Raw genomic sequence first — 25,611 nt, forward strand, 5'->3', positions numbered from 1 at the left:
ATTGTTCATGCTCAGTAATAAGTCTACTGTACACTAATTTATTATCAAAACAAATACACTGTACATGCATCAAGTAACATAAATTATTAGTGAACTTACTGAGTATACAATTCAACTGATTTATTATTGTCTCTGATGTAAAATGTGTTAGCTGTCTCCAAGTTATCGCCTTCTAAAACCTGCAGATTATCTACATTATATTTAGCTCGGAGACGATACTGAGGTCCACTCATCACCCGTCCTCCCATCAATCGTGGAGAGCACAACAATAATAAATCTGTGAGCTGTAAATGAGAAAAGACAATGAATGCAAGTCCAAGGAATGCTAAACATCGACTGGTGTTCTGAATAACCTGTAACAACTGTAACTATGAATTTTACTATTAGACTGAAAAAATATACTGTACACGTTTAAACCTTACATAAATACGCTCAACTTACCAAAAACACATATCTTTCCTGATGATCCCCAGATCTTGCTGATATCTTAATTATCTTGCCTTCTTTAACAAGTTCACGAGTGGGTGACACTAGGTCCACTGCTCCTCCCAAACTCTCTTGGATTTCTAAAAGCTTTTCAAATTTGTCAATTTTCTTCATTGCATCATTCGCATGATTTGCTGCCATGGAAACTAACTGTAGTGCCTCTGTTGATAAGAAAAAATGACATGTCATAAAAACAATGGGATATGGAAACATTTATTCATAGCAGGATAATCATAAGAGACAGTTGAGAGCACAAGAAACTTTGACGTATTATTTCAACACAAACTCAATCGTATGTTATTTGAGACCCATCTAATTAAGGCTACAGCATCTTTTGGTGTGACAGTTTACATGAAATGAGGAAAAGTTTAAATAAATACGATAATCTCTGAAATTTTCATTAATTTTTTTTTGTATTCACAAAAACCAAGGTTTTTGACAAAATTTCGTATCACTGGTCAAATCAACATAAAGAGACCAAGCTCCAAATTCCATTTTAAAAAATTAGCAAAATGGTTGTTAGTTGGCAATGTAAGACCTCCCTCACTACGGTGGGCCTATTTCAACTAATAACTAGTTGCTTGTTGGTTTTTTCCTTAACCCTCAAAAAATAGGGGACATGAGCTGTCAAAGTTATCCAAGGAAAGGGAATGAAGTGACTGCAACACAACACGCTCTTTCCACCTACAATCAAATAGAGCGTGGAACCATCATCAAGTGTGGAAAGCTCATAGAGTAAATGGGTCAGTAGTCCAGGTTCTTCATGAAGTAAACTATTAGTCACTAAAGTTATGGAAGGGTGGAAACTGGTGAACCAATCTTTCAAGCTCATTAATTGTACCTACTCAGTAACGTACGCTGTACAATTAACAAGATATCAATCATAAAATGTGACTGCAACGACATTCCTAAGCAAAAGGAAAATACATTTTCCAATACCAATGCATCCAGGTAATACCTGCAGTCTGGTGAAGTGTAAAATTTTTCCAATTTTGATGCTTTCCTTTGGGATTCACTCAAGTTATTGCTTCAATGGAGCTAATCTACAACCACAAAGAAAGAGTCACAAAGATATCTGAATGATAGATTACTTTAAGTCTTAGTGTCACTGATATGTCAATTGTTCAAAGACATCAAGTGGGATGGAGCTGCACTGCAAAATCCTAAGATTCCTACTTAATCTCAAGAGATCAAATATAATATAGTCACAATGCACCATTTCATGTTCTTGATTAAGAGATCAAGACCTAAGGGCTTCTACTTTATTGATGAGTCTGGAATGAAAAATAATTTACCTAAGGATGGTTATTGACTTGGTCAAAGCACAAGCATCAACCTATAGTTGAGGGTAAACGTTCCAAAATCTATCAGCCTATAAATTATCATGGAAAACCTATAGAAGTCAATGACAGGTTACTTGGCATCCACAGAGATACTGGTACCAGGGGAAGGGTAAAGTTCCCTAGTGCTATGCCTTGTCCAACTTTGATTAATGTTAAAAAGAGACTTAGAAGGAAGATTATTTTGGAAGTATGCAGATTGGACTTTTAATGGTTGCCTCTCTCATTATATTATTGCTGTGCACCTCCAACTGAAAACACATCTAGGAGACTTAAGGGTGACAGGAATTCTGTATTTTCTAAATAAAGAGAAAACCTCATGGCAGTGAGGACTTACATCTATTTTCAGGACCCCTTAATAGGAAGAATAATCAAAATACAGGGGGTACATTTTACAGCTAATCACCTTGGAACCAAAAGGACTAAGTTAGGAGTGCCATGCAGGATTATAACAGAAGCATCTTTTGGAATGAAGGAAAAAAATCCTCTTCATCTTAAGAGTTAGACCTGGTCAACAAAGTATTATGGAAAATGCCACAGGTCCAACCACGAGATTTTGACAAGGTGCGATCACAGAATGCAAAGATTTATGGCCAGAGAGCACTAGGAAAACTGTATTATGAATGAGGAAGTGGCAAGCAGATGCTGCAAAACAGATTACAGTATAGTATTTCAGTGGTTTGGACTTGATATGGAAAAGGATGAGGAATAATTAGGAAAAGGGCGAAGAATAATTAAGAAAAGGATGAGGAATAATTAGAAAATTAGTAGATATAAAAGTAGCATGGCAAAGACTTGAGGCTGGAAGAACAGAAGAAGTGGATAGGTGAAGACTTGAACCTGATGGGAATTCAGGCAGAAAGAGTACAGGATTGAGGAGGGTGGAGAGAGCTCACTTTACAACTCACCTTATATAGGAAAAAACTGTTAAAAAAATGTTCATATTACAGTGTTCTGAATTGTAAAGAACCACTGGGTTCAATTGTGAAAATGAGTGATCAATGATATCAAGTTGTTGGATACCAAATACCTGCAAGATATTGATCAACAATCAGCAGTAATGAGACATTCAGAGGAGCTATGGATTAAGGTACTTCTTAACAGGAATTCAAAAGTTGTAAAGTACTGTAATAGGTTAGTTCCTCAAACACATAAATTCCTAAATAATTTTTGTTTCACAATAAAGACCTATTACTTTAGGCAGTGCCAGCCTTGAATCTCTAAAACTCACTCATTACCTTTGGTTTACATTCATGGAGCAATTAAATGAGGGTGGTATCAGGCAAAGCAATGCACTCCATACTCCCACTGTAGGTCTTAACTTGCCCTCTAAGTACTGTACTGCTTCACTTGTTTTTGAACTGGGGTTATAAGAATGGGCTCTCCTCCTACATATGAACTATTAACATTAGAAAACGGATTTGTATCAATGTTACTTTGAATTTGCCTAAATGATTTAAAATTTTTGGATATGCAAGACTAAAAAGACACAAAACATACTCTCTGTATCATGTCGATCAGGAGAATCTTCTGGAAGTTTTTTCAGATAATCACGTATGAGCATTTCATAACGAGGAATTCGCTGTACAGGTGACAACATATGATGCTGGAGTGTTAGGTTTGCACATGCTTCCATAGACTGGAAAGGAAATAAAGAAAAATATAAGTATTACAGTAGTACAATGTAATGATGTGGAAAACAGACGCTACAATATATGACATTAAAAATAATAAAGAATTAAAGTTGAAACTCTTGACACCTATCAAATATATAAAATTATCACCCTAAGGTTGATTACACAACTGGTGAAACATTTTTATAGGAGATAAAAAAAAATATGATTAATAAAATCATCTCAATAAACATCAATTATGTCTTCAGAACTGATATCTGTGCAGATGTTTAAGTTTGGTGTTACAAAATGCATTCTCTGCAAGTTGATGGTTTCCCATATCAATCATTCCCTTCATGTCTTACATCTATCTGGTAAAAAAATGGTGAAGGACAGCCTAATTTAAATTTGTCTACAAGAAAAAAATAAAGTACTGTATAAATAAGAACAAGCGAAAGTGACCTAACTCTTAGAAACCTTCACATATGTATCACAAGAGACAATAAGTTTCAGAATTTAAAGCTGTACAGTCTCTATAAGTCACATGCCCTAAAGCAGAGGAAAATGAAGAGGCATTTTGCTGAACCACTGAATTGCAGTGTCAAGCTTAATATCTAATGAAACAGAAAAGAGTTGAGTTAGGTTTACCAAAAAAAGTTGAAGCAGAGCACACAGAAGCTAGGATACAGAAGGACAAAAAGTTTTCTGATAAACTCAAAGATAAATAATATAGGAGGGCCTTCAGAGACCTAAAATACTCTGTATGATAGTATGGTAGTCCAAAGCTGGCCTTGAAGAACTGGTTACATAGGAGGTGTATGGAGAGTTTAGGAAGACCTCATTACAACTGAGGCAAAATTTTTACTAGGCACAAAGCATCGTTGCCAAGGGCATTGAACATTCTTGTTTTCAAACCAAATACACAAGCACAAAGGAGGATCTGGGTTGGATTAACGAACAAAATTTGTTTTATTAGAAGTCACCTATTGACACATACCAAGTTGAGTATACCCTAAGGACTACTGCATGATAGTATCAGTAATTTGTACAAATACTGTATTATCATCTTCAGAGAGGATGAAGCAGGTCTGAGAACATATTTTATAGTGGTTCGTAAAGCAGACCCTCCAGAACCCAGTAAACATGAACAGGAGGAACAAGAGGAAGTATGATAAAAAAAAACGAATTGCATAGAGCAGTGACGTGCACATACCACAATAACAAGAAATGAAACATTCCATCAGGAACAGCAAAAACAAAGGTCAAAATAAAATACAGCAATCCCATTTACAAAAAAAAGGTGAGCATTGGTACAGTAACAGCTTGTGGTATATGGCTGCACTCCAGTTGTCAGTGCTAATGTCAATACATAAGAATCATGTAATAAGGAGTTAATGGTAAAATTAACATGTAAATTACACTCTCAGGACACTATTATTTTCACATAAAGTATACAGTAGATCAGTTTCTGACGGAAAAAAATGACTGTGTATACCAATTTCTACTTATAGCCTAACATTTTTAATGTTGAATAACACAAGTATGAAAAATGGCAGGATAGAACTATTAAACTGGCATCTTGATCAGACTGATATATCCAAAACTGTCTTGTCCCACATAACCTGGATTGACCTACATCCATTTAAGCTCTTGATGAGGGTAGCATACAGTCAAGTGTAGCCATTTAACAACTAAACCGGAGTGAAGAAGTTATGAAGAATAATTCAAGTAGGATTAGTAAATATATCCAAAGCTGTCTTGTCCCACATAACCTGGATTGACCTACAGCTATTTAAGCAAGACTCATGGGACTAACACTTGTGCTAAATATTCGTTTTGTGGAACAAAACTTCTGCTATTAAAACTCATCAGTCAGCATGTAAGGGCAGAGCAAGTGCACCACATAGAGAGAGCGATGGGTATTGAAAATTAAACTTGATTTTATTTAAGAAATTTACTTGGTACCCTAAACTCTAGTATGCATTGGGGGTGAGAAAATTACAAGAATAGTAATTTGTACAAATACTGTATTATCATCTTCAGAGGGGATGAAGCAGGTCTGAGAACATATTTTATAAGGGTTCACAAGCCAGACCCTCTAGGCCCAGTAAACATGAACAAGAGGAACAAGAGGAAGTATGATAAAAAAAACGAATTGCATAGAGCAGTGACTTGTGCACTCACCACAATAACAAGAAACATTCCATCGAGAATAGCAAAAGCAAAGGTCAAAATAAAATACAGCAACCAATTTACAAAAAAAAAAAGGTGAGCATTGGTACAGTAACAGCTTGTGGTATGTGGCAGCACTCCAGTTGTCAGTGCTAGTGTCAATACACAAGATTCATGTATTAAGGAGTTAATGGTACAATTAACATGTAAATTACACTCTCAGGAAACTATTATTTTCACATGAAGTATACAGTAGATCAGTTTCCGACAGAAAAAAATTACTGTGCATACCAATTTACATTTATAGACTAATATTTTTAATGTTGAATAGCACAAGTATGAAAAATGGAAGGGTAGAACTATCAAACTGGCATCCTGATCAGACTGATATATCCAAAACTGTCTTGTCCCACATAACCTGGATTGACCTACAACCATTTAAGCTCTTGATGAGGGTAGCATACAGTCAAGTGTAGCCAGTTAACAACTAAATCGGAGTGAAGAAGTTATGAAGAATAATTCAAGTAGGATTAGTAAATATATCCAAAGCTGTCTTGTCCCACATAACCTGGATTGACCTACAGCTATTTAAGCAAGACTCATGGGACTAACATTTGTGCTAAACATCTGTTTTGTGGAACAAAACCTCTGCTAATAAAACTCATCAGTCAGCATGTAAGGGCAGAGCAAGTGTACCACATAAAGAGAGCGATGGGTATTGAAAATTAAAATTGATTTTATTTAAGAAATTTACGTGGTACCCTAAACTCTAGTATGCATTGGGGGCGAAAAAATTACAGTAACAGTAATTTGTACAAATACTGTATTATCGTCTTCAGAGAGAATGAAGCAGGTCTGAGAACATAAGGCAGACCCTCTAGAACCCAGTAAACATGAACAAGACGAACAAGAGAAACAAGAGGAAGTATGATAAAGAGCAGTTTGCATAGAGTAGTGACTTGTGCACACACCACAATAACAAGAAATGAAACATTCCATCAAGAATAGCAAAAGCAAAGGTCAATATAAAATACAGCAACCAATTTACAAAAAAAAGGTGAGCATTGGTACGGTAACAGCTTGTGGTATATGGCAGCAATCCAGTTGTCAGTGCTAGTGTCAATATATAAAATTCATGTATTATGGAGTTAATGTACAATTAACATGTAACTTACACTCTCAGGAAACTATTATTTTCACATGAAGTATAAAATCAGTCTCTGATAGAAAAATATGACTGTATATACCAATTTATATTTATAGCCTAATATTTTTAATGTTGAATAACACAAGTATGAAAAATGGCAGGATAGAACTCTCAAACTGGCATCCTGACCAGACTGATATATCCAAAGCTGTCTTGTCCCACATAACCTGGATTGACCTACATCCATTTAAGCTCTTGATGAGGGTAGCATACAGTCAAGTGTAGCCAATTAGCAGCTAAATTGGAGCAAAGAAGTTATGAAGTATAATTCAGGTAGGGTTAGTAAATATACTCAAAGCTGTCTTGTCCCACATAACCTGGATTGATCTACAGCCATTTAAGCAAGATTCATGGGACTTAAGCAAGATTCATGGGACTAACACTTGTGCTAAATATTCGTTTCGTGGAACAAAAATTTTCCTAATAAAACTCATCAGTCAGCATGTAAGGGCAGAGCAAATGTACCACATAGAGAGAGTGATGGGTATTGAAAATCAGACTTGATTTTATTTAAGAAATTTACGTGGTACCCTAAATTCTAGTATGCATTGGGGGTGAGAAAATTATGTACAGGAACAGTATAATAAGCCCAGCACTAAGTGCCTGGAATACAAAATAATAAGATTTGGATGGCAGAAACTCCAAATTCTACAAAGAAGTGAGCAGAGAGATAGGTTTGAAGTTACTAGGGAAAAATACAGTCCTTTATGTCTGGCAAACTTGAAGATACAAATAACTGACACAATCATCCAGGTAAGAATGATCCAACATGGGAACGATCTTTGACTAATCTCTTCTCAGAAAAGGCCACATCAAAGAATGGATAAGTACAATTACCATAATTACAGAAACAAGGACATAAATCTAGGTAGCCCATGAATACCTTTCAGTAGAAAACATGTCTGGACATCTTTGGATACTTTAACATTCAGAAATAGCCCGATGATAAAAAGGGGATATACTGTAGTTCAAGTTTGAATATATACAGCTGCAAAGGAACAACTGAAGGAAGAATATAAGGAAACCTAGAAGTCAACAGAATAGTGACAGAAGATAGGGCAAGAACTGCTGTTTAATAAAAACAACAGTAGTGGACATTTGGATTTCAGGATGATTTTGAAAATGCTTACAGATTAAAGGGTGTATGCACTCTTGGAAACACTATTCAGATTAATTTGCACAACCTAGTGTTAGCTATATGTCATCAAGGTTTGTAGTGACTTCCTACAACCCTCAAGGAAGCAAAACGTGAAAAAAAAATCAGATTTCCATTCATACTTATTATGCCTTTTTTCTAGCCTGAGCATTAAATGAAGAACTGCACTAAAAACACAGCCGAAAACAATAACTTACACTGCATTACTGAGTTTAAGCAAGTCTTCTGACAATACTACCTGATAATTTTGATAGTACTGAAGAGTCAATTGTGACTTACATGAATCTCATCCATGATGGCTGCAAACCGGGGGCATTTTGACTGCCACTGATTGATAAGCGTCATGGCATTATCAAAATTTCTTACATATTCTGTATACATTTTCAAGAAGGGAGCAAAGCTCTTCATAATGTCACCTGAAAAAAAAAAAAATGAAAATATCATCGGATCTATATCAATTTTGGTAGCATAAAAATAATTCATCAAATGCATAAATTCTGTACAATAAACAGGTTATATTTACAAAGTGCCAATTAATAATTCCATATGTAAACAGTAACTGACCATAAGTATAATGGAAAGGATTACAAACTCACTGATTAGGAGGTGATTATGGCCTAATCCCTATTTCACATACTAATCTTTATGTTTTCATTTTAAACAAAATGCTCTGCAAACAAATACTACTCGTAGAGCAAGGAATAATCTTTAAAGTTGAACTTGCCAATATAAAGATTCATTGTACTGTACAAGTACATTGTAAAGCCAAAAACTAAATACAACAGAGATATAAGAAGCTACAATTTTTACGTATTCTGTACTATCAAGTTTCACAGACTTTCCACAACAAGTTACATCAAATATGACTTGAAACACACGTGAAAATTACAAAACAACCATTTCTTACATACTCAGCTAACTCATGAATACAATTTAAATAAAACTTTATACCGCAGTATGAAAATACTTGACTTTTTTTTATGAAAATTTTGGTAAAACTGAAATACAAACCTATCCTCCTGTTCTGTTCCCACTGTGCCATACGATCTTCCAACTGGGGCAGCAAAAAGTCATGGTGAAGTTTGTAGATCGACTTAACATTAGAAAACATGTGAGGAATTATGTCTTGGGGGAACATGTGGTGCGCTCTGTTTTCATTATCAACTCGAAACTGGAACTCCTGAAGAGAGAGGAAGGTGATAAGGCAAGTTTTCAAAATAAGTAAAATGGGCAACATTGACATTACGAGGCACACCGTAGTTAAAATGACTTTAATATAAGTTATGCAGCTCAAAAGAAACATTACAAGACTACAAAATACAAAATATGGCAATGCTACAGGTAAATGGGAAGAATATATTCTCTTGTAATTTATAATGTGGACTAAATTGTAAACTTAAAACAAATTTCTTGGGTCTATAAAGATTTATTTCATATACTAAATGGGAGAAACATATACCTTTCAGTTGATAATGTGGACTAAATTGTAAACTTAAGACAAGAATCTTAGGCCTACACTAATTTACTTCCACACAAGTTACCTGGTCAATAAGGTGCAAAACTTTGACGTAAGTTCTTTCAGTATGTAACAGTTCCAAGGCAATTCTATAGGCTTTGTCCTTCCGGGCATCGTGGGCATGGTCAACGGCATGGTCCAAATGGTGGGCATGAGTCGTTTCGGTGGCAAGCAGAGATGACCTCGGAGAAGAGGGGTCATGACATGACTCCAAGTCACTAGTGGTTACCGAGCTATGATCATCTATCTCTGATGGTTCGGTACTTACAGCCTAGGAGAGATTATAAAAAATGTCATTTGATTACCACACACTGACTAAAATGGTTAATTATTTTGGGTTGATAACGATCAAGCAAAGGTTACTTCTCTGCACCCGCCTCAAAACAAGAAGCCTTTGCGGTCAGGTGATGCTGATGATTCAATTTCAGTGAGGAGCCGTTTCAGAGGAAAACTCCTACTATTACTATTACTACGACCACTTCTAACGAAAGGTTCCCATTTGCATTCAAATGTAAAGAAAGTTTGTGAACGACACATAATGGTTTTAAAGATAGGAGCACATGTAATTTCTTAAATTACATAAAATCACAACACTCGAAAGTAAAATTCACAATTTAAGAAGAAAGTTTGGCCACTAACTACTCAAGTGTACTTTTTAATAAAAATAAAATCAATAATATTATGAGATTTTTTCTTGTCATATGATTTTATACTGATTCGTTAACAAATTTACGTTTTCGAACCATTTTATGACAATTATTTTAATATAAAAATGTCATTTAAAATATATGGAAATATTACAACAATAAATTTGCTCTATAGATAAAAAAAGGATAAGAGAAATGTAACAACAAAATTTCCATATGTTTCAGCTATACGAAATAAACTTTTAAACAAATAAAGTTACTGTACCAGTTCCGCTGAGTTTAAATGTTCATCAATTCACTTACTGCAGTTTGGAGTATGTGGGAGTATGTGTAATGCAATTTGGAATAAGTGGGATTATGTTTAATGCAGTTTGAAGTATGTGTAGTGCAGTTTGGAATGCGTGGGATTATGTATGATGCAGTTTGGAGTATGTGGGATTATGTATAATGCAGTTTGGAGTATGTGGGAGAATATGTAGTGCAGTTTGGAATACGTGGGATTATGTATGATGCAGTTTGGAGTATGTGGGATTATGTATAATGCAGTTTGGGGTATGTGGGATTGTGTGTAATGCACTTTGGAGTACGTGGGAATATGTAAAATGCACTGTGGAGTATGCTGGATTATGTATAATGCACTTTGGAGTATGTGGGATTATGTATAATACGATTTAAAGTATCTGAGATTATGTATAATGCAGTGTGAGTCTGTGAGGTTAACCATAATGCAGTTTGAAGTATAAGGGATTGTGCATAATAAACATATCCGTTTATATTGTTCAAGGAAAAGAATTAGGGATACTTTCTCCCACTTTTATCAACTTGAAATAACTTGCAAACAGAGATGGTCCTTTTTTGTTCTTGATATCTGCAAATAGATTTTCATTTCCCCATGTTTAAATCATTGTTTATCAACTACTGTATTTTCTGTCGTTAAACTGTTCATTTGTTTGTTTATATTTTTTAGCATGTTAAAAGTTCTTTTTGTGAAAAATGGCTGTGTACAATACTAAATTAATCTTATTTTCTTCTTGGTAAGTCGTTGAGTTCCTCTGTAAAGACCCAGAGCAATAATAATAATAATAATAATAATAATAATAATAATAATAATAATAATAATAATAATATAATTAATTAAAAAAAAGTAAAATAAAAAAATTAAAATACAAAATGAATTAAAATATTAAATTGTACTGAAAACACACACAATATATATATATATATATATATATATATATATATATATATATATATATATATATATATATATATATATATATATATATATATATATATATAATAATAATTTTTATAAATGAAAAATGTAATAATTTTTTATAAATGAAAAATGTAAATTAAAAGCAAATGAGTTTATAAATAAGATCTCACCTGGGAATTTCTCTTCGATTCCGTGTCCATGTCCGAGAGAGGGGAATGTGGGCGCGAGTGATGGTGGTGATGGTGATGATGGTGGTGATGATCCGTCCTGGCGGGTGATTGCGCGCGGGAGAGAGAGCGCGTGGAGGAGGGGGTGGTGGTGGTAGTGTTGGTGTTGTTGTGATGTTGGTGATGAGTGGCGGGAGGTGGGGCGCCGTCATCCTCCTCGTCTTCGCTCTCCGTTTCGCTCACGCCGTCGCCGAAGGAGTCCGACAGGAAGTGGGTTTCGGTGCAGACTCTGCTGGTTCAGAAATGAAGAGTTCGTTATGAAAAGTTCTCGCTTTTGTTCCCCATTGGTTTTTTTTGTTTTGTTTTTTTTTTGTTTATATATATTTTTTTAAACACAGCAGTGAATTACCTACTGATATAGTCTTCGTTTTTTCCCTTGGCCTTTCTGATATGTCTATGTTTTATTAGACCTATGCAATGAATTACGTACTGATGTAATCTTCGTTTTTTTTCTTGGTTTTCTGTTTGTTTTTTACACTTATGCAGTGAATTGCGTACTGATATAGTCTTCAGTTTGGTCTTCGTTTTTTTTCTCTTGTCTTTTTCTGTTATGTTTTTTCAGACCTATGCAGTGAATTACACACTGATATAGTCTTGGTTTTTATGTATTTTTAGACCTAGTGAACTACATACTAATGTAGTTCGTTTTAGTCCCTTTTTTTCTGTTTATGCTTTTTTAGGCCTATGCAGTGAATTACGAACTGATACAGCTTCATTTTTGTCCCTTTTATTTTGTTTTGCTTTTTTTTAGGCCTACACAGTGAATTATGTACTGATACAGTCTTGGTTTTTTCCCTTAGTTTTTTTCTGTTTACGCTTTCTTAGACCTATGCAGTGAATTTCGTACTGCCATGGTCTTCGTTTTAGTCTCATTTTTTTTTCTTCGTGTTTCCTGTTGTTTTTTTTTTTAGACATACGCAGTTAATTATGTACTGATACAGTCTTCGTTTTTTCCCTAGGTTTTGTTGTTAAAGTTTTTTTTAGACCTATGTAGTGAATTATGTGCTGATACAGTCTTCGTTTTTCCTTTGGTTTTTTCCTCTTATGTTTTTTTTTAGACCTAAGCAGTGAATTACGTACTGATATAATCTTCGTATTAGTCTACGTTTTTCCCTTGGTTTTTTTTTTTAGACCTATGCAGTGAATTACGTAATGATGTAGTCCTCGCTTTTAAATTTTTTTTGTTTTTTTATACCTATGCAGTAAATTATGTACTGATATAGTTCGTGTTTTCCCTTGGTTTTCCTGTTGTTTTTTAAGCCTTAGCAGTAAATTAAGTACTGACATAGCCTTCGTTTTTCTCCTAATCAGTGAATTATGCACTTGGATAGTCTTCGTTTCTTCCCCTTGATCTTTCTGTTTATGTATTTTTTTTTTTTAGGTCTAAGCAGTGAATTATGTACTTGGTGGTAATAAGACTAGGGAGGGGAGGGTCAAAGCCACCCCATATAGTACTCCCTATCTTTCTCCAAACCCGCCCCCCACCAAATATATATATTGAATTACAAAACTCATCTGAAACCAAAGTTGTATATTATAATTAAGTGAATTTCAGTATGTGCCTGGCGTGTAATAGACCGTGGTGGGTCGAATCCAGGACAAGGAAGCATGGGGCTATCAGGGGCGTCATTTGGGGGGGCTGGGGGTCAGCTGACCCACTCAAGACTCAACTTGCCCCCAAGACCCAAGTTGCGCCCCCACCCGGCAAAAGCCTCAACTTGGCCCCCTCACCCCCAAGCCCCAAGAAGTAACAACATGTTTTCTTTTAAAATGTACAATCATAAATATATAAAATTTCTCAGAAATATCATGTTTCTTGATCTTTGTCTGTCTACTAGCTACCAGTGATGATGAGATAAAACATATAGTTGTGAGAGTATATAATTTTTGCTGAAATACCTTGCTCGTGTGGCTTCAAAAACACATAAAATAACTCAAAATAAAAATAAAAAAACTCAGCTGATTAGTCTCGCTTCGCTGGCCAAACCGTCTTTGGCCCCCCCCACCAAAAATCTGAAATGACGCCCCTGGGGGATATCAACCTCATATAGTACCCCACACCCTACTCTAATCCCACCCCCACCAAAAAAAAAATAATTAAATAAAAAGACTCACTTAGCAATGCAGAAATGTATTCAGAAAAGAGGTTTATGGTATAATCAACATAAGAGTAACTTGGAGGGGCTGAGGATGTATACTATAGAATACAATAAAATAAGAATAATTATATTGTATATCTTAAGTTGGAAGCGAGTTTGTGTAAGGCAGCAAACGACAAGAGAGACTGCTGTAGGGTAAAGGTGGGTCCGAGACAAAGTTATAATACATCTCAATGGCACTTGAGTGTAAGGGGTTCAACGTGAAGCTGGTGAGCCATCTGTGTATGTGACTGAAGCAACTAATTTTGGGGAAGTTTTCTCCATAAATGATTCATCCACGACCCTCAAGCGAAAGTAAAAGTGTTGCATATATATATATCATATATATATATATATATATATATATATATATATATATATATATGTATATATGAATGTATATATATTTATATATATATGAATATATAAATCTATATATATTATATATATTTATTTATTTATTTATACATATATATAAATAATATATGTATATATATATATATATATATATATATATATATATATATATATATATATATATATATATATATATATATATATATATATATATATATATATATATATAAAATCTTTAAAATCTTTACATTTTACATAATTCTTTTGAATTAAGGGGATCAAATTTATACATTCCAATGCTGATATTTATACTTACCAAAACCTTTTATGCAACTAAACCCAATCATATTCCCTTCTAACGTGTCATCGGAAGTGACAAACTTTTTTTTTTTTTTTGAGTGCCTGCGCAATTACAACTTCAAAAGTTCAAGCGACGATGTATGCATTACTACCCTAATACAATTCCCCTTTTATTTGATTAATTTACTTATATTTTTATCATTATTAATTTGGTAATTTATTTTATTTCTTTTTCAATAAGTTATAATTTCTTTCTTTCTGTATTTCCCATTACCTTCTGTTACTTCTTTCTAATGAACGCCATATTCTTTGGAAGCTTGAACTTCAAGCTAATGGTCCCTATGGGCTTGTTCCATATGAATAGGGTTCATCTTCTGAATTAAAATAATAACAATAATAATAATAATCATCATCACCATCATAATAACATGATTTTAATTTCTTCCATGAACAAAAACTGCACCGTTATCTTGTGCACATCTTGTGCATTTTTCATAGTTCAATCAGTTCAAGTTTTTACCAGTTTGACAAACATAGAATTTGTCACATGAATTACATGAGATTTGATATAAACATCCTTTGGTATTGTAAGGTTAGTCTTATCAGTGCTGTTTATTTTTTCAATATTGTTCTTAAATGCCACATTGCCACTGTAACGTTTTTAAGCAGACAGGGAATACCAGTAAGATTTTTAGCTTTCTGTCCACACTTTTTGCTGTCCGCCCTCAGATTTTAAAAACTACTGAGGCTAGAGGACTGCAAATCGGTATGTTGATCATCCACCCTACAATCATCAAACATACCAAATGCCAGCCCTCTAGCCTCAGTAATTTTTAATTTCATTTGAGGTTAAAGTTAGCCATAATCGTGCTTCTAGCGATGACCTAGATAGGCCACCACAGGGTCGTGGTTAAAGATTCATGGGCCGCGGCTCATACAGCATTATACCGAGACCACCGAAAGATAGATCTATTTTCGGTTGTCCTGATTATATGCTGTAGCGGATGTGCAGAAAACTCGATTGAGCCGAAGAAACTTCGGCGCATTTTCTACTTGTTTTTATTCATTTCTATGTTGTTATTACAATAAAAAAAGTAATTTTTTCTTTGGTCTTCTGAATTCAACGGCTGATATAACATTAGGATATTCTAATTTCTCCACCAGAATATTTTGATGAGGAAATCAACTTTCTAAAGAATACACTGTAGGCTACATCTTAAAACAAGATTCATGAATAGCACACCCTCTCTCTGCCAAAAAAAAAAAAAAAGTTCTCTCCAGGTGTCAAAGGCCGGTTTTTTTTTTTTATTGTTTGCATGTTCTTATATACTCTGTGATGTCATCTTTGCATGTACTTAAAATAAATTTCTTCTGCGTACCAGTCCTTTGGAAAATGTCTTAATTGCTGCAACCTGTCAAGACCATATCTGCCGTTTCACTTCTCATTATAATATATATATATATATATATATATATATATATATATATATATAAATATATATATATATATATATATATATATATATATATATATATATATATATATATATACTGCATATATATTTACTCTCAACATCGACCAAGGTCATCTCTCTAGCGATGTTGCCAAGCGACTGGAGAGAATTGCCTCACTAATTCAAACCAATCATATTGAATTTAAATGAAGAAAACTTAGTGCCTCACGCAAAAAAAAAAAAAAATACAACAAAACACTAATTTCTTAATGCCTGAAGACCACTGGAACAAAAGCTATCCATTCTACAGCAAAAACGAAAATAAAATAAAAACAATAACAAAAAAAAAAAAACTAAGATCATCGTAAATATGACAGTAAACTCTGAAATCGCTCTATTTTTTCGTGTGTCATACGTGCGTTTTAAACTTGCTTCATGAATTTCCGGCAGGAGCCGATACTAAAACCTGACGGCCTCTTCTTGCAGTTCATAGTTTAAAGGTAAAAGATTTTAAGTTAATTTTCTTCCAACAGATATAAACATCCATAAAACATTCGCCCCTCTTCGCAATTTACAAGCACATGACATTTACAGCTTGTGGCCAAGAAACAGACCCGGTAGCCACTTCGTATCCACTCCTTTGGGCTGCCCGCACATGGGACACTTTCAATGGAAAGTGGTTGGCCGACTAAGTGGCAAACCACTAAAAAAAAATATTGAACACGTGTGTTTACATGGAAGACCGCAGACGAGCCACAAGCAGTGGACGCCACTAAAAGAGTGGCTACGAAGCAGCTACTAGGTCTATTTTCTTGGCCACACCACAGTGGCTCACCACTAGTGGCCGCGGATAGAAACCGTTATTTTAAATCAGATGCCGCATGAAAGATTTTGTGGTCGAGATACTTTGTTTGCAATAGGTGATTGACTGGCAGAGGGGACTTACTAATAGTGTCACAATGACATGTAGAGAAATAAATGACTGTGAATTTTTGATTACGTAGGTGCAGAGAAGACCAGATCTCTATGAATTTACACCAAAGGAATATAGTGATAAGCATATAATGGAGAAATTATGGACAGAAGTATGTGAGGCTGCTTTCGATAAGTGGATTGATCTCACACCAGAGGATAAAAAGGAAAAGGTAAAGAATTGTATATTCCTTGTACTGAAAAATATATAATGCTATTGTATGCATTATACATGCATCACAAAAAACTATATATACTGTCTACATATTATACACGTTATGAAAATATCGGCATATACTCCTCCCCCTTCTCCTCCTCCTAAGCAATTATTAATTCCTTTGTATTATAGAATATATAACATTAAAGTACAGTATACATTATACATGTGTTGTCGAAAGCTATAATCTATATGAATTAAGCTTGTCACAAATATATCGACCTATCCTCCTCCTCCCCCTCCTTGTCCCCCTTCTCCTGCGTCACCTGCTCCTACTCGCGCGCGCTCACACACACACACACACACACACACACACACACATATATATACATATATATATATATATATATATATATATATATATATATATATATATATATATATATATGTGTGTGTGTGTTATATATATACGTACACATGCACACACACACACACTAACTATCCATCACCACAATGTGACCAGAATGAGGTACTTGACGAAGGAACCAGTTAAGTTACCCCTGCAACATTAGAAACCATCGTGAGGCCCCAAAAGCAAAGAAAAGTCAAGGAAAATACCAAGAGGAGTTATGAAGAAGAGCCGATTGATATTTTAAAGAAGAAGGCACAGGAAGATATTGATGAAGATAAATCTTTTCCAAAGTCACTGCTTCCAAAATTAAGAAACTTAGTGATGATCAAAAGTTTGAGGCACAAATAGAAATTTTTCTTAAAATCATGAGAAGAGTACACCAGAAATCGACACAGAGTCCAACTAATGAATATCATGGTACTATGCCTTCCACTCATACTTTCCACCTGCAAAAAGCTCCACCATACATTTCTCGCCACACCCAAGGTCATTTAACTCATCAAGGTCAAATACCTGTGCAACACCAGCTTTGTGAAAGTAATTTCTCAAACCAAGACTTTTTTTACATACCCAAGGACAGGTTCATAACCAAAGTTATCCAAAGCTGAATCACGGGTGTACACCGAAAGCATCAAATAGCCATCCAAGTATGTATATCATCTCCAGTATCAGAAACATCTGTCCACTCAAATGAGACAGACCTGTTTGGACTTTCATAATTAGTTTAGCATATTCAATGGTTTATTTTCAGAAAAGATGGATTCAGTTGTTTTGCTTAGTTAGTTAGAAAAAGAGAATTTAAGTTATTTTTGTTGCATATACCTGGTCTTCAAAATCAGTTCAAGATGATATTGTTATTTTTTTTCCTATCCCATTATGATGTGTATTGAGTTTAGACTAGATACAATTAATTGTAGTATTCTCATACTCTTCTATGAAAAGAGTTATATTTAGATTTATCACCTGTATGATTCTATGTAATGTTTAAGTAACTTCCAGAAGAATGTTGAATTATTTATTAATAAGAAAATATACACATTATGCATTTGGAGCTTTTGCTTACCTTAAAATTACTGCAAGTCTTTCTTCTATACGCACACATTTTCTCATGTTCGTGTCCTGATGAGATATTACAGGTCCAGTTATTGTTATCAGATTATTAAATGTTTCTTCATTCGTCCTAAAGTAGGTGTAAAAGTTTTCAGGGTCTTCAGTTAAAATGTGAAACTTTCCCCCTAAGCAGTCTTTGGCTAATTAGCGGGTGTACCCAGCACCTTCTTTTGTATGTCTTAAGCTGTTTCTTTCTCTTCGGTAGCAAAGCGCAAACACGTGTAACATCAACAGTGTCCATGTTGACATTGTTGAGAAATTCATCTGTCACGGGCAGAAAACAGTGTCTCGTCTCTGGGTACAAGTAGTTGTTATCATTCGGCCACTAAGTGGCTGGCCACTTGGTGGCCAAACGCTTTCCATAGAAAGTGTCCCGCGTGCGGGCAGCCCTAGCGTCGTCCACTTTTAGTGTCTAGTCTACGGTCTTCCATACAAATGCATATGGTCCACTTTTTTTTTGTGGCCTGCCACTTAATGGCTGGCCACTTTCCACTAAGTGTCCTGTGTGCGGGCAGCCTTACTGTCATATTCTTAAAAACCTTGGCTTTGTTGATCCTACTTAGTGGGTCCTGGGTTGATTTCTTGTGGCGATAGTTCTAGCCATTTCAGCTCTCCTCACTCCAGAGATACAGTACAAACATTCTTCAACTATTTTTCCACAATTTTTAATTCAGCCTCATTTGATAACCCCAATTCCATAAATGAGAGCTGGCTAAACAATAACTTCCCCTATTCTAAATGTTACCACCCTTGACAATAATTGTTTCCCCCATTCTATATGTTACCACCCTTGACAATAATTGTTTCCCCATTCTATATGTTACCACCCTTGACAATAGTCTACTTCGTACATATCTGCACCCACAGACTTGATAACAACCTTTTCCCTCCTTCTACTGTCAAAAGCAACTCTTTACTGTCTGAAAGAGTTATCCAGAATATAATACTAATAAACTTCATAGTCTCCATGGATTCCATTTCTACCAATAAATTTCCTTTTATTGCGAGATATTGAAAACGTGATTGTTTCTTTGTATTCAAGACGATTTCTTAAGTCTAACTTGAATTACAATTTTGTAGGATTTTTAGTTTCTTGTGTTTTTAAATGTTAATTTCTCTCATGATAGCTACCACATACGAGGCCGCACACACACACACACACACAGTCTTTCACATTGTTTCACGTCTGGAGAGTGGAGACAAACTTATTGGAAGATCTATACATTTTGTATATCAATATATATTCTCATCTTTTTCTTGCAATATTCGGTATAACATATTTGATGATTTTAGTCTTTTCTCATCATTTCCTGGAAACCAGATGTCCAATAAAGTCATTGATAATTTCCTGAGTATTCCTGTATTGTCAACAATATATACAATATATATAATATATACATATATATATATATATATATATATATATATATATATATATATATATATATATATATATATATATATGTATGTATGTATGTATATATATATATGTATATATATACTGTACATAATACATACATTACCCTACACTGGCACAGTAACCAGAAGGAAAGTTTGTTTCCTAATCCGCTACTTACCCTATGATCATGGTCCTCGGGCGAACAGAAGAGTACCTATAGAACGAAGAGGCTCTCATACCTCGGGTACTCCTGAACTCCACTGCCTCACCTTCTTCATCTTCTGTGTCAGAGCTGTCTTGATCAGTGCTGTCTGTGGAAATGGGCGTGCTTGCTTGGCCTGTGTCACGGACTGGACTTTCCCTGTCTGTGTCTGCACTGAGGGAGCTTGATACAGGTGCCTTTGGGCCAAGATATGTGCTGGAATCTTCTTCCACAGTAGTGCTTGTTACAACAGTATCAAGATCATCAACAACAGCATCAACATCACAAGCCATGGCTGAGGCCTCTTTATCCATTTTTTCCCCAGTTTCTGTCCCAAGACTAGGCATGGTGCTTGTGGCACACAGCTGGAGCGGCAGTAACTGTAAATTTAGCAAACTTTCTTTATTTTCTTTACTGATCAGGACATTTTTACAGACGTTTTTCTCTTTAGCAGAGATGATTTTCTCAATTTGTGCTACTCTGCGTTTCACCCACCCTGGACCAAAGTCCTCTATGTCCTCCTTCTCCTCTGGATCCTCTTCCTGACCATTCGCTTCTTCCATGTACCCTGGAAGAAACACCTTGTTTCTCCTTCGCTTGTCCGGCTCGCATGTCTTGTCATTTCTTTCCTGATTGGAAACTGATGCATCTAAATCCACTTCAGAATTTTTAAATATTTTCCTGAAATTTTTGGCTACAAACTCCTCTACAGAATGGAAGGTGTTTCTTAAAGAGAATTTGGCAATTATATCTCTTATTCTAGAAGCTCCAGATGTACTTCTCCTCCTTTTTAACAATTCTTTCATTTTAGTGGGTTCCATTTCCTCACAATCCTCAGAAAAGGACTGACCTGATTTCCAAGATGTAACTTTATCTAACAGTGCAGAATCACTACAGCTTGATGGTCCGTAAATATGAGCATTGGGCAGGGAGAATGTGTCTTGCTCTATCTGGATGTCGTAGAAAACTGAATTACCAAACACTGAGGGTAAGCTTGTAGAAAACTTACGACAAACTTCGTCCCCATTGGATGGAAAATTGGGTTTAATGTCAGGGCTTGTTTTGGGGCTGAGAGAATGGCAAGTAGACGCATCAGTCTGTTCTCGAGGCAGATTATCATTTGTCTCTACTTCCTCATCCTGTTTCAGAGCATTATCAAATTCACTGTCAACAACAAGTCTTTCCAAACTCAGCCCGTCACAAACATCAAACATATTACTTAAGTAATCTGGAACCTCTTCTAAACAGTCTTCTCTATCTTGTTTCTCATTAGTTGCTAATTTGTCAACAACATACATCACCTCTAATTCTTTATTGTTGTCTCTTGAATCGATATTACCATCTTGATTTGTTTCCTCTTTCCAGTCAGCATGACAATAACTTGAACTATTATCGCATTTACTATCTCCCACAGCCCCAGTGACAAAAGATTTACCCATATCAGAGGTAAGAGGAAGGCTGTTATTAGTCTTAAAATCCTTAGTCATAGCTGAAGAAGTATCATTTATCTCACAACTGAGATCCCTAGTCGTATTGCATGAGCTAGTGTCAGATTCTTTACAATCTCCTGAAGCTGAAATGTCAGGTGTCCCTTCACTGCAATTCTCTGAAGCTGAAATATCAGCAGTCCCACCACTGTAACCAGTGAAACTACATTTACCACTCTGATCAGAAGCCATGTTTCTAGGCGCCTTGCGAGAACTTGTATTGCATATACATATCTCATTCATGCACTCGTCTTGAAGGCTCAGTTTATCAATAAATTTTCTATTTTCAACATCACACAAACGAATAAGATTCTCACTCTCACTTTTTATCATTATGCTTAATGTTCTTTTCACAAAAGTTAACACAGAGTAGTTTTCCGGATCCATCGAATTCTGGTTTACTTCTGGAGAGAACTGTCTTGTCAACACTGCTAACTCGAGCGCCACTACTATCATTCAAAGAGTTTCCTTCAGTACTCTTTCCGTTTTCGGCGTTCCCACAGACATAGCCATTGCAACATGAGGCTTCTTTGAGTGGGTTTTCCGTTACTGAAATTCGTATTTCCTGCATTATCACCACAAGAGCTTTTCTCTGATTAAAGCATTTGTATTGAATTCAAATGCAGCGCCGAGTGGTTCACAATCACTGCGTTTATGGTCCCAAGGCAGCTTTTGCAAATTTGTTCATTGTAACAGCATTTACAAATCGTTTCCTTGTTCAATTTTATTAGTGAAATCTGGTTGGATCTAGTCGGATCTCATCGCAAATATATTTCCGCAACACAAAGCTCTCAAGTTTCAATTTTAAATGTACACTTTCTGCAAATAACTACCTTGATAAGTTTGCTGCAAATCTGGAGAATTCGAAATAAATACAGCTTCTCCTCTTGTGGTAAAACATATCCTTTTCTGAAAGTTTTATATAATGAACTAGTAGAAATATTGCTGTTGGTAACACACTGCACACAAATGTAATTCATGTTCATTTCTCACTTCCCAAGATGCTCTGTAGACTTGCACAGATTTAACAGAAACACTAGTTTATTTCCAAAGAAAACTCTGTTATTTCAAACATGGTAACTTATAAACAACATCAAGAGGACACTACCGAGAGCAGTACAGGCGGTACATGGAAAAATCACCAGGGGCTAGATTTGAACAGCAAACACTCGCAGACTAACTTCCTCTGTAGTTTTTACATTCCCAACTTGTAAGTTCATCGCTATCTTTATTATCACGTCTCACTTCCGCGTGTTTACGTCACTGAGCACGCACCGGAAGCATTCCACAACAAAAGAACGTCTTGGAGTGAAAGTTGGGCCAGCCATTTTTTTCTGAGGCTTCTGTGCTCTGCCTAGTCACAACATCCACAGCGTTGATTACCACTTCACACGGCAAGTCGACATCCTTTGCGTGATGACCCCTTTATTAATAACTTACAAACGAAAGGTCACTGTCATGTTTCCGTGTGGTACATTCAAGTTGATCTCTTTCCCACTCTCAATGCGGAAGAAAACATCAGCTGACAGAATTTCCTATTCATCAGACAGTTGACATTTTACAAAAAGGGTTCTGGCAGTGGAAGCGTTCAAGCGAGACTGACTTATCACTGTAATGCCCTAGAACAGGATGTCGTGGAAGATAGCAGGTGGGCATGTACACAGAATTCCCGGATATCACCCTCAACCCCCCTCCCCCTTTTTCTCCCAGACCACCACTCTCGAGAGTGTGTGACATTATGAAAGTGGCTCCATTCACGCCTATGCGACACTTACTGAAATGCAGTATGGAAGAAAGAGTAATCGCAATTCGTTATCAATTTGACAGCATACCAAAGTAGAGGAATTTTGTAATGAGAGACGCGACTCTTTAATATGTTTGTCATATACTTATAATGCAATGCATTACTACCCTAATTCTATTCTTCTTGTATTTTAATACATTTTTATCTGTTTATCTATTTATTATTATTATTTTTTTTTATTTTTAATAAGTGGGATCTCTTCTTTCTGTGTTTCACTTTACTTCCTCTTACTTCTTCCTAATGGACACCTTAATATTCTTTGGAAGCCTGAATTTCAAGTCTACGGCCCTTGTGGGCTTGTTCCATATGAATGGGTTTCATCTCATCTACTGAATGATATAATAATAATAATAATATCTAAAAGTCCTCCATTTGACTAATACTCCAGCAGCAATATACAACGTCAATGCACTCGGCTATCAATTCTTGACTTTGAGAGGATACACAGGTGATTAGTTTCAGCTCAAAAAAACTCAAACCACTTTTCACAGTTTCCAGTACATTTTCTTTGGTACTCTTGCTATGTGATTTCAACAGAAACATCACAAATATCTTTCGGACCAACTTTTACTCCTTTAAAATTGGGACTCCGGTGCACAAAAGAAATTAATATTTAGTCATCATATTTTCTTTTGTATAACCTTGAAGCTTAAGTTGATAAATGAAAAAGGATTACATGTCTAGCACTAAGTGTATAGTACGCCGACTTGCTCCAAGTCAGAGCCATCACACTGAATATCACAATCGAAGAGACACAAAATCTATTCTACGAACTTGTGAACATCAGTAATGCAGAATCACATTTCCAATCAGTGGGAAATCAGGATACAACATCTTTCGAATAAGGAAAACATGCACAAAAGGAAAACGCACCAGTGCATCTGCAAAAAATAACTGCCGCCATAGCAACTTTGTGTTGCAATATATACGGACATTGTAATATCCGCTTGCTAAAAATGGAATCCCTCTTCTTACACTTTTCCTTCCTCTTGCATTCCTGAAACCATTGCGATATCACTGCAAATCCTAAACTATACGAAATAGGCCTAAGAAGACTGTGGTAACGGAATATTTTAATCAGCTTACATATTCTGTCTTAAGTCTTTCTTTGTTCTAAAGACCTCTAGAATAACATTCATCCTAACACCAGAATCCTCAGGTCCTTAGGAAAGTCACAACTCTCCCTCTCTCTCTCTCTCTCTCTCTCTCTCTCTCTCTCTCTCTCTCTCTCTCTCTCTCTTAGCGTCCAAACCTTTGACCTTGACTTGACCTTTCTTGCGACAGAATCCTATTGGTGAAGTCAAAACGTATTGAAATACCTCCATTACAGCACATAACCACATGTACCATGCATATATTTACAAAGGAAAAACAAACCTTCAGTGATATGAAGGAACCAAGGCTTTGCATCCGTGTGACAAAGTAGTGACTTTGAAAGAATGATTCATTTTTAACCCTGGGGGTATTTCATCATCGTGAAATGGGAAAACTACAAATTTTCTGCTTGAATTGTAGCATTACAGGAAACAAAGTAAGGACACGACGTACACAAAAAAGGAAATACAGAAATGTCACATTCTGGTGACATCACATGAAGAATATATTAACATTTTGTTATCACTGCTGTTACTGCCAACGACAATAAAACTAGCATTAATTAAATCTGTTATTATTACTATTTCTGATACTTGTGTATATATATATATATATATATATATATATATATATATATATATATATATATACATTATATTATAGACATACATATATACACACACATATATATATATATAAATATATACTTATATATATACATATATATATGAATATACAGTATGTATGTATATATATATATATATATATATATATATATATATATATATATATATATATATATATATATATATATATATATATATATATATATATATATATATATGTGTGTGTGTGTGTGTGTGTAACATACACTAACTGTTACAGGACGCAATCCTCAAGAAGGATAAATAAAGAAAGAAAGAAGAGAATAAAAACCAGATACAATGGAGCTCAGCAAAGGAAGCACCATCTGGCCTCAGTCATTCAGTTCACAGGACACGTCCTGCAGGATACTCGCCACATCATCTTCAGAAATGGACTCTCGGTCCATTCAGCGTGAATAAAAAAAACTACGTCCGAAACTTAGGGGCAACTCAGCAATTACAAAACGAAACTGGGAAGTTACTGTTACCGAAAACGA

The 25,611-nt window shown here is 35.3% G+C and overlaps 1 protein-coding gene across 12 annotated transcripts in view; it reads right to left on the reverse strand.

Moving 5' to 3' along the window:
• LOC136854990 (FYVE, RhoGEF and PH domain-containing protein 4-like) overlaps positions 1 to 25,611 on the reverse strand; it is a 635,655-nt gene that overhangs the window by 10,274 nt on the left and 599,770 nt on the right. For 8 of the 12 annotated variants that reach the window (XM_067131751.1, XM_067131712.1, XM_067131771.1 and 5 more), the window contains 7 exons: positions 11,527 to 11,812; positions 9,516 to 9,761; positions 8,986 to 9,154; positions 8,254 to 8,390; positions 3,327 to 3,465; positions 442 to 647; positions 100 to 284 (listed from right to left, as the gene is read on the reverse strand). In XM_067131751.1, the coding sequence (XP_066987852.1) occupies positions 100 to 284; positions 442 to 647; positions 3,327 to 3,465; positions 8,254 to 8,390; positions 8,986 to 9,154; positions 9,516 to 9,761; positions 11,527 to 11,812 (1,368 nt within the window). Of the gene's footprint in view, positions 1 to 99; positions 285 to 441; positions 648 to 3,326; positions 3,466 to 8,253; positions 8,391 to 8,985; positions 9,155 to 9,515; positions 9,762 to 11,526; positions 11,816 to 20,060; positions 23,186 to 25,611 lie in introns of those variants that run through there. The other 4 variants (XM_067131736.1, XM_067131743.1, XM_067131694.1 and 1 more) reach the window with 2 other exon arrangements.

Source organism: Macrobrachium rosenbergii, chromosome 3 (assembly GCF_040412425.1).
Source record: "Macrobrachium rosenbergii isolate ZJJX-2024 chromosome 3, ASM4041242v1, whole genome shotgun sequence".
NCBI lineage: Eukaryota > Metazoa > Arthropoda > Malacostraca > Decapoda > Palaemonidae > Macrobrachium > Macrobrachium rosenbergii.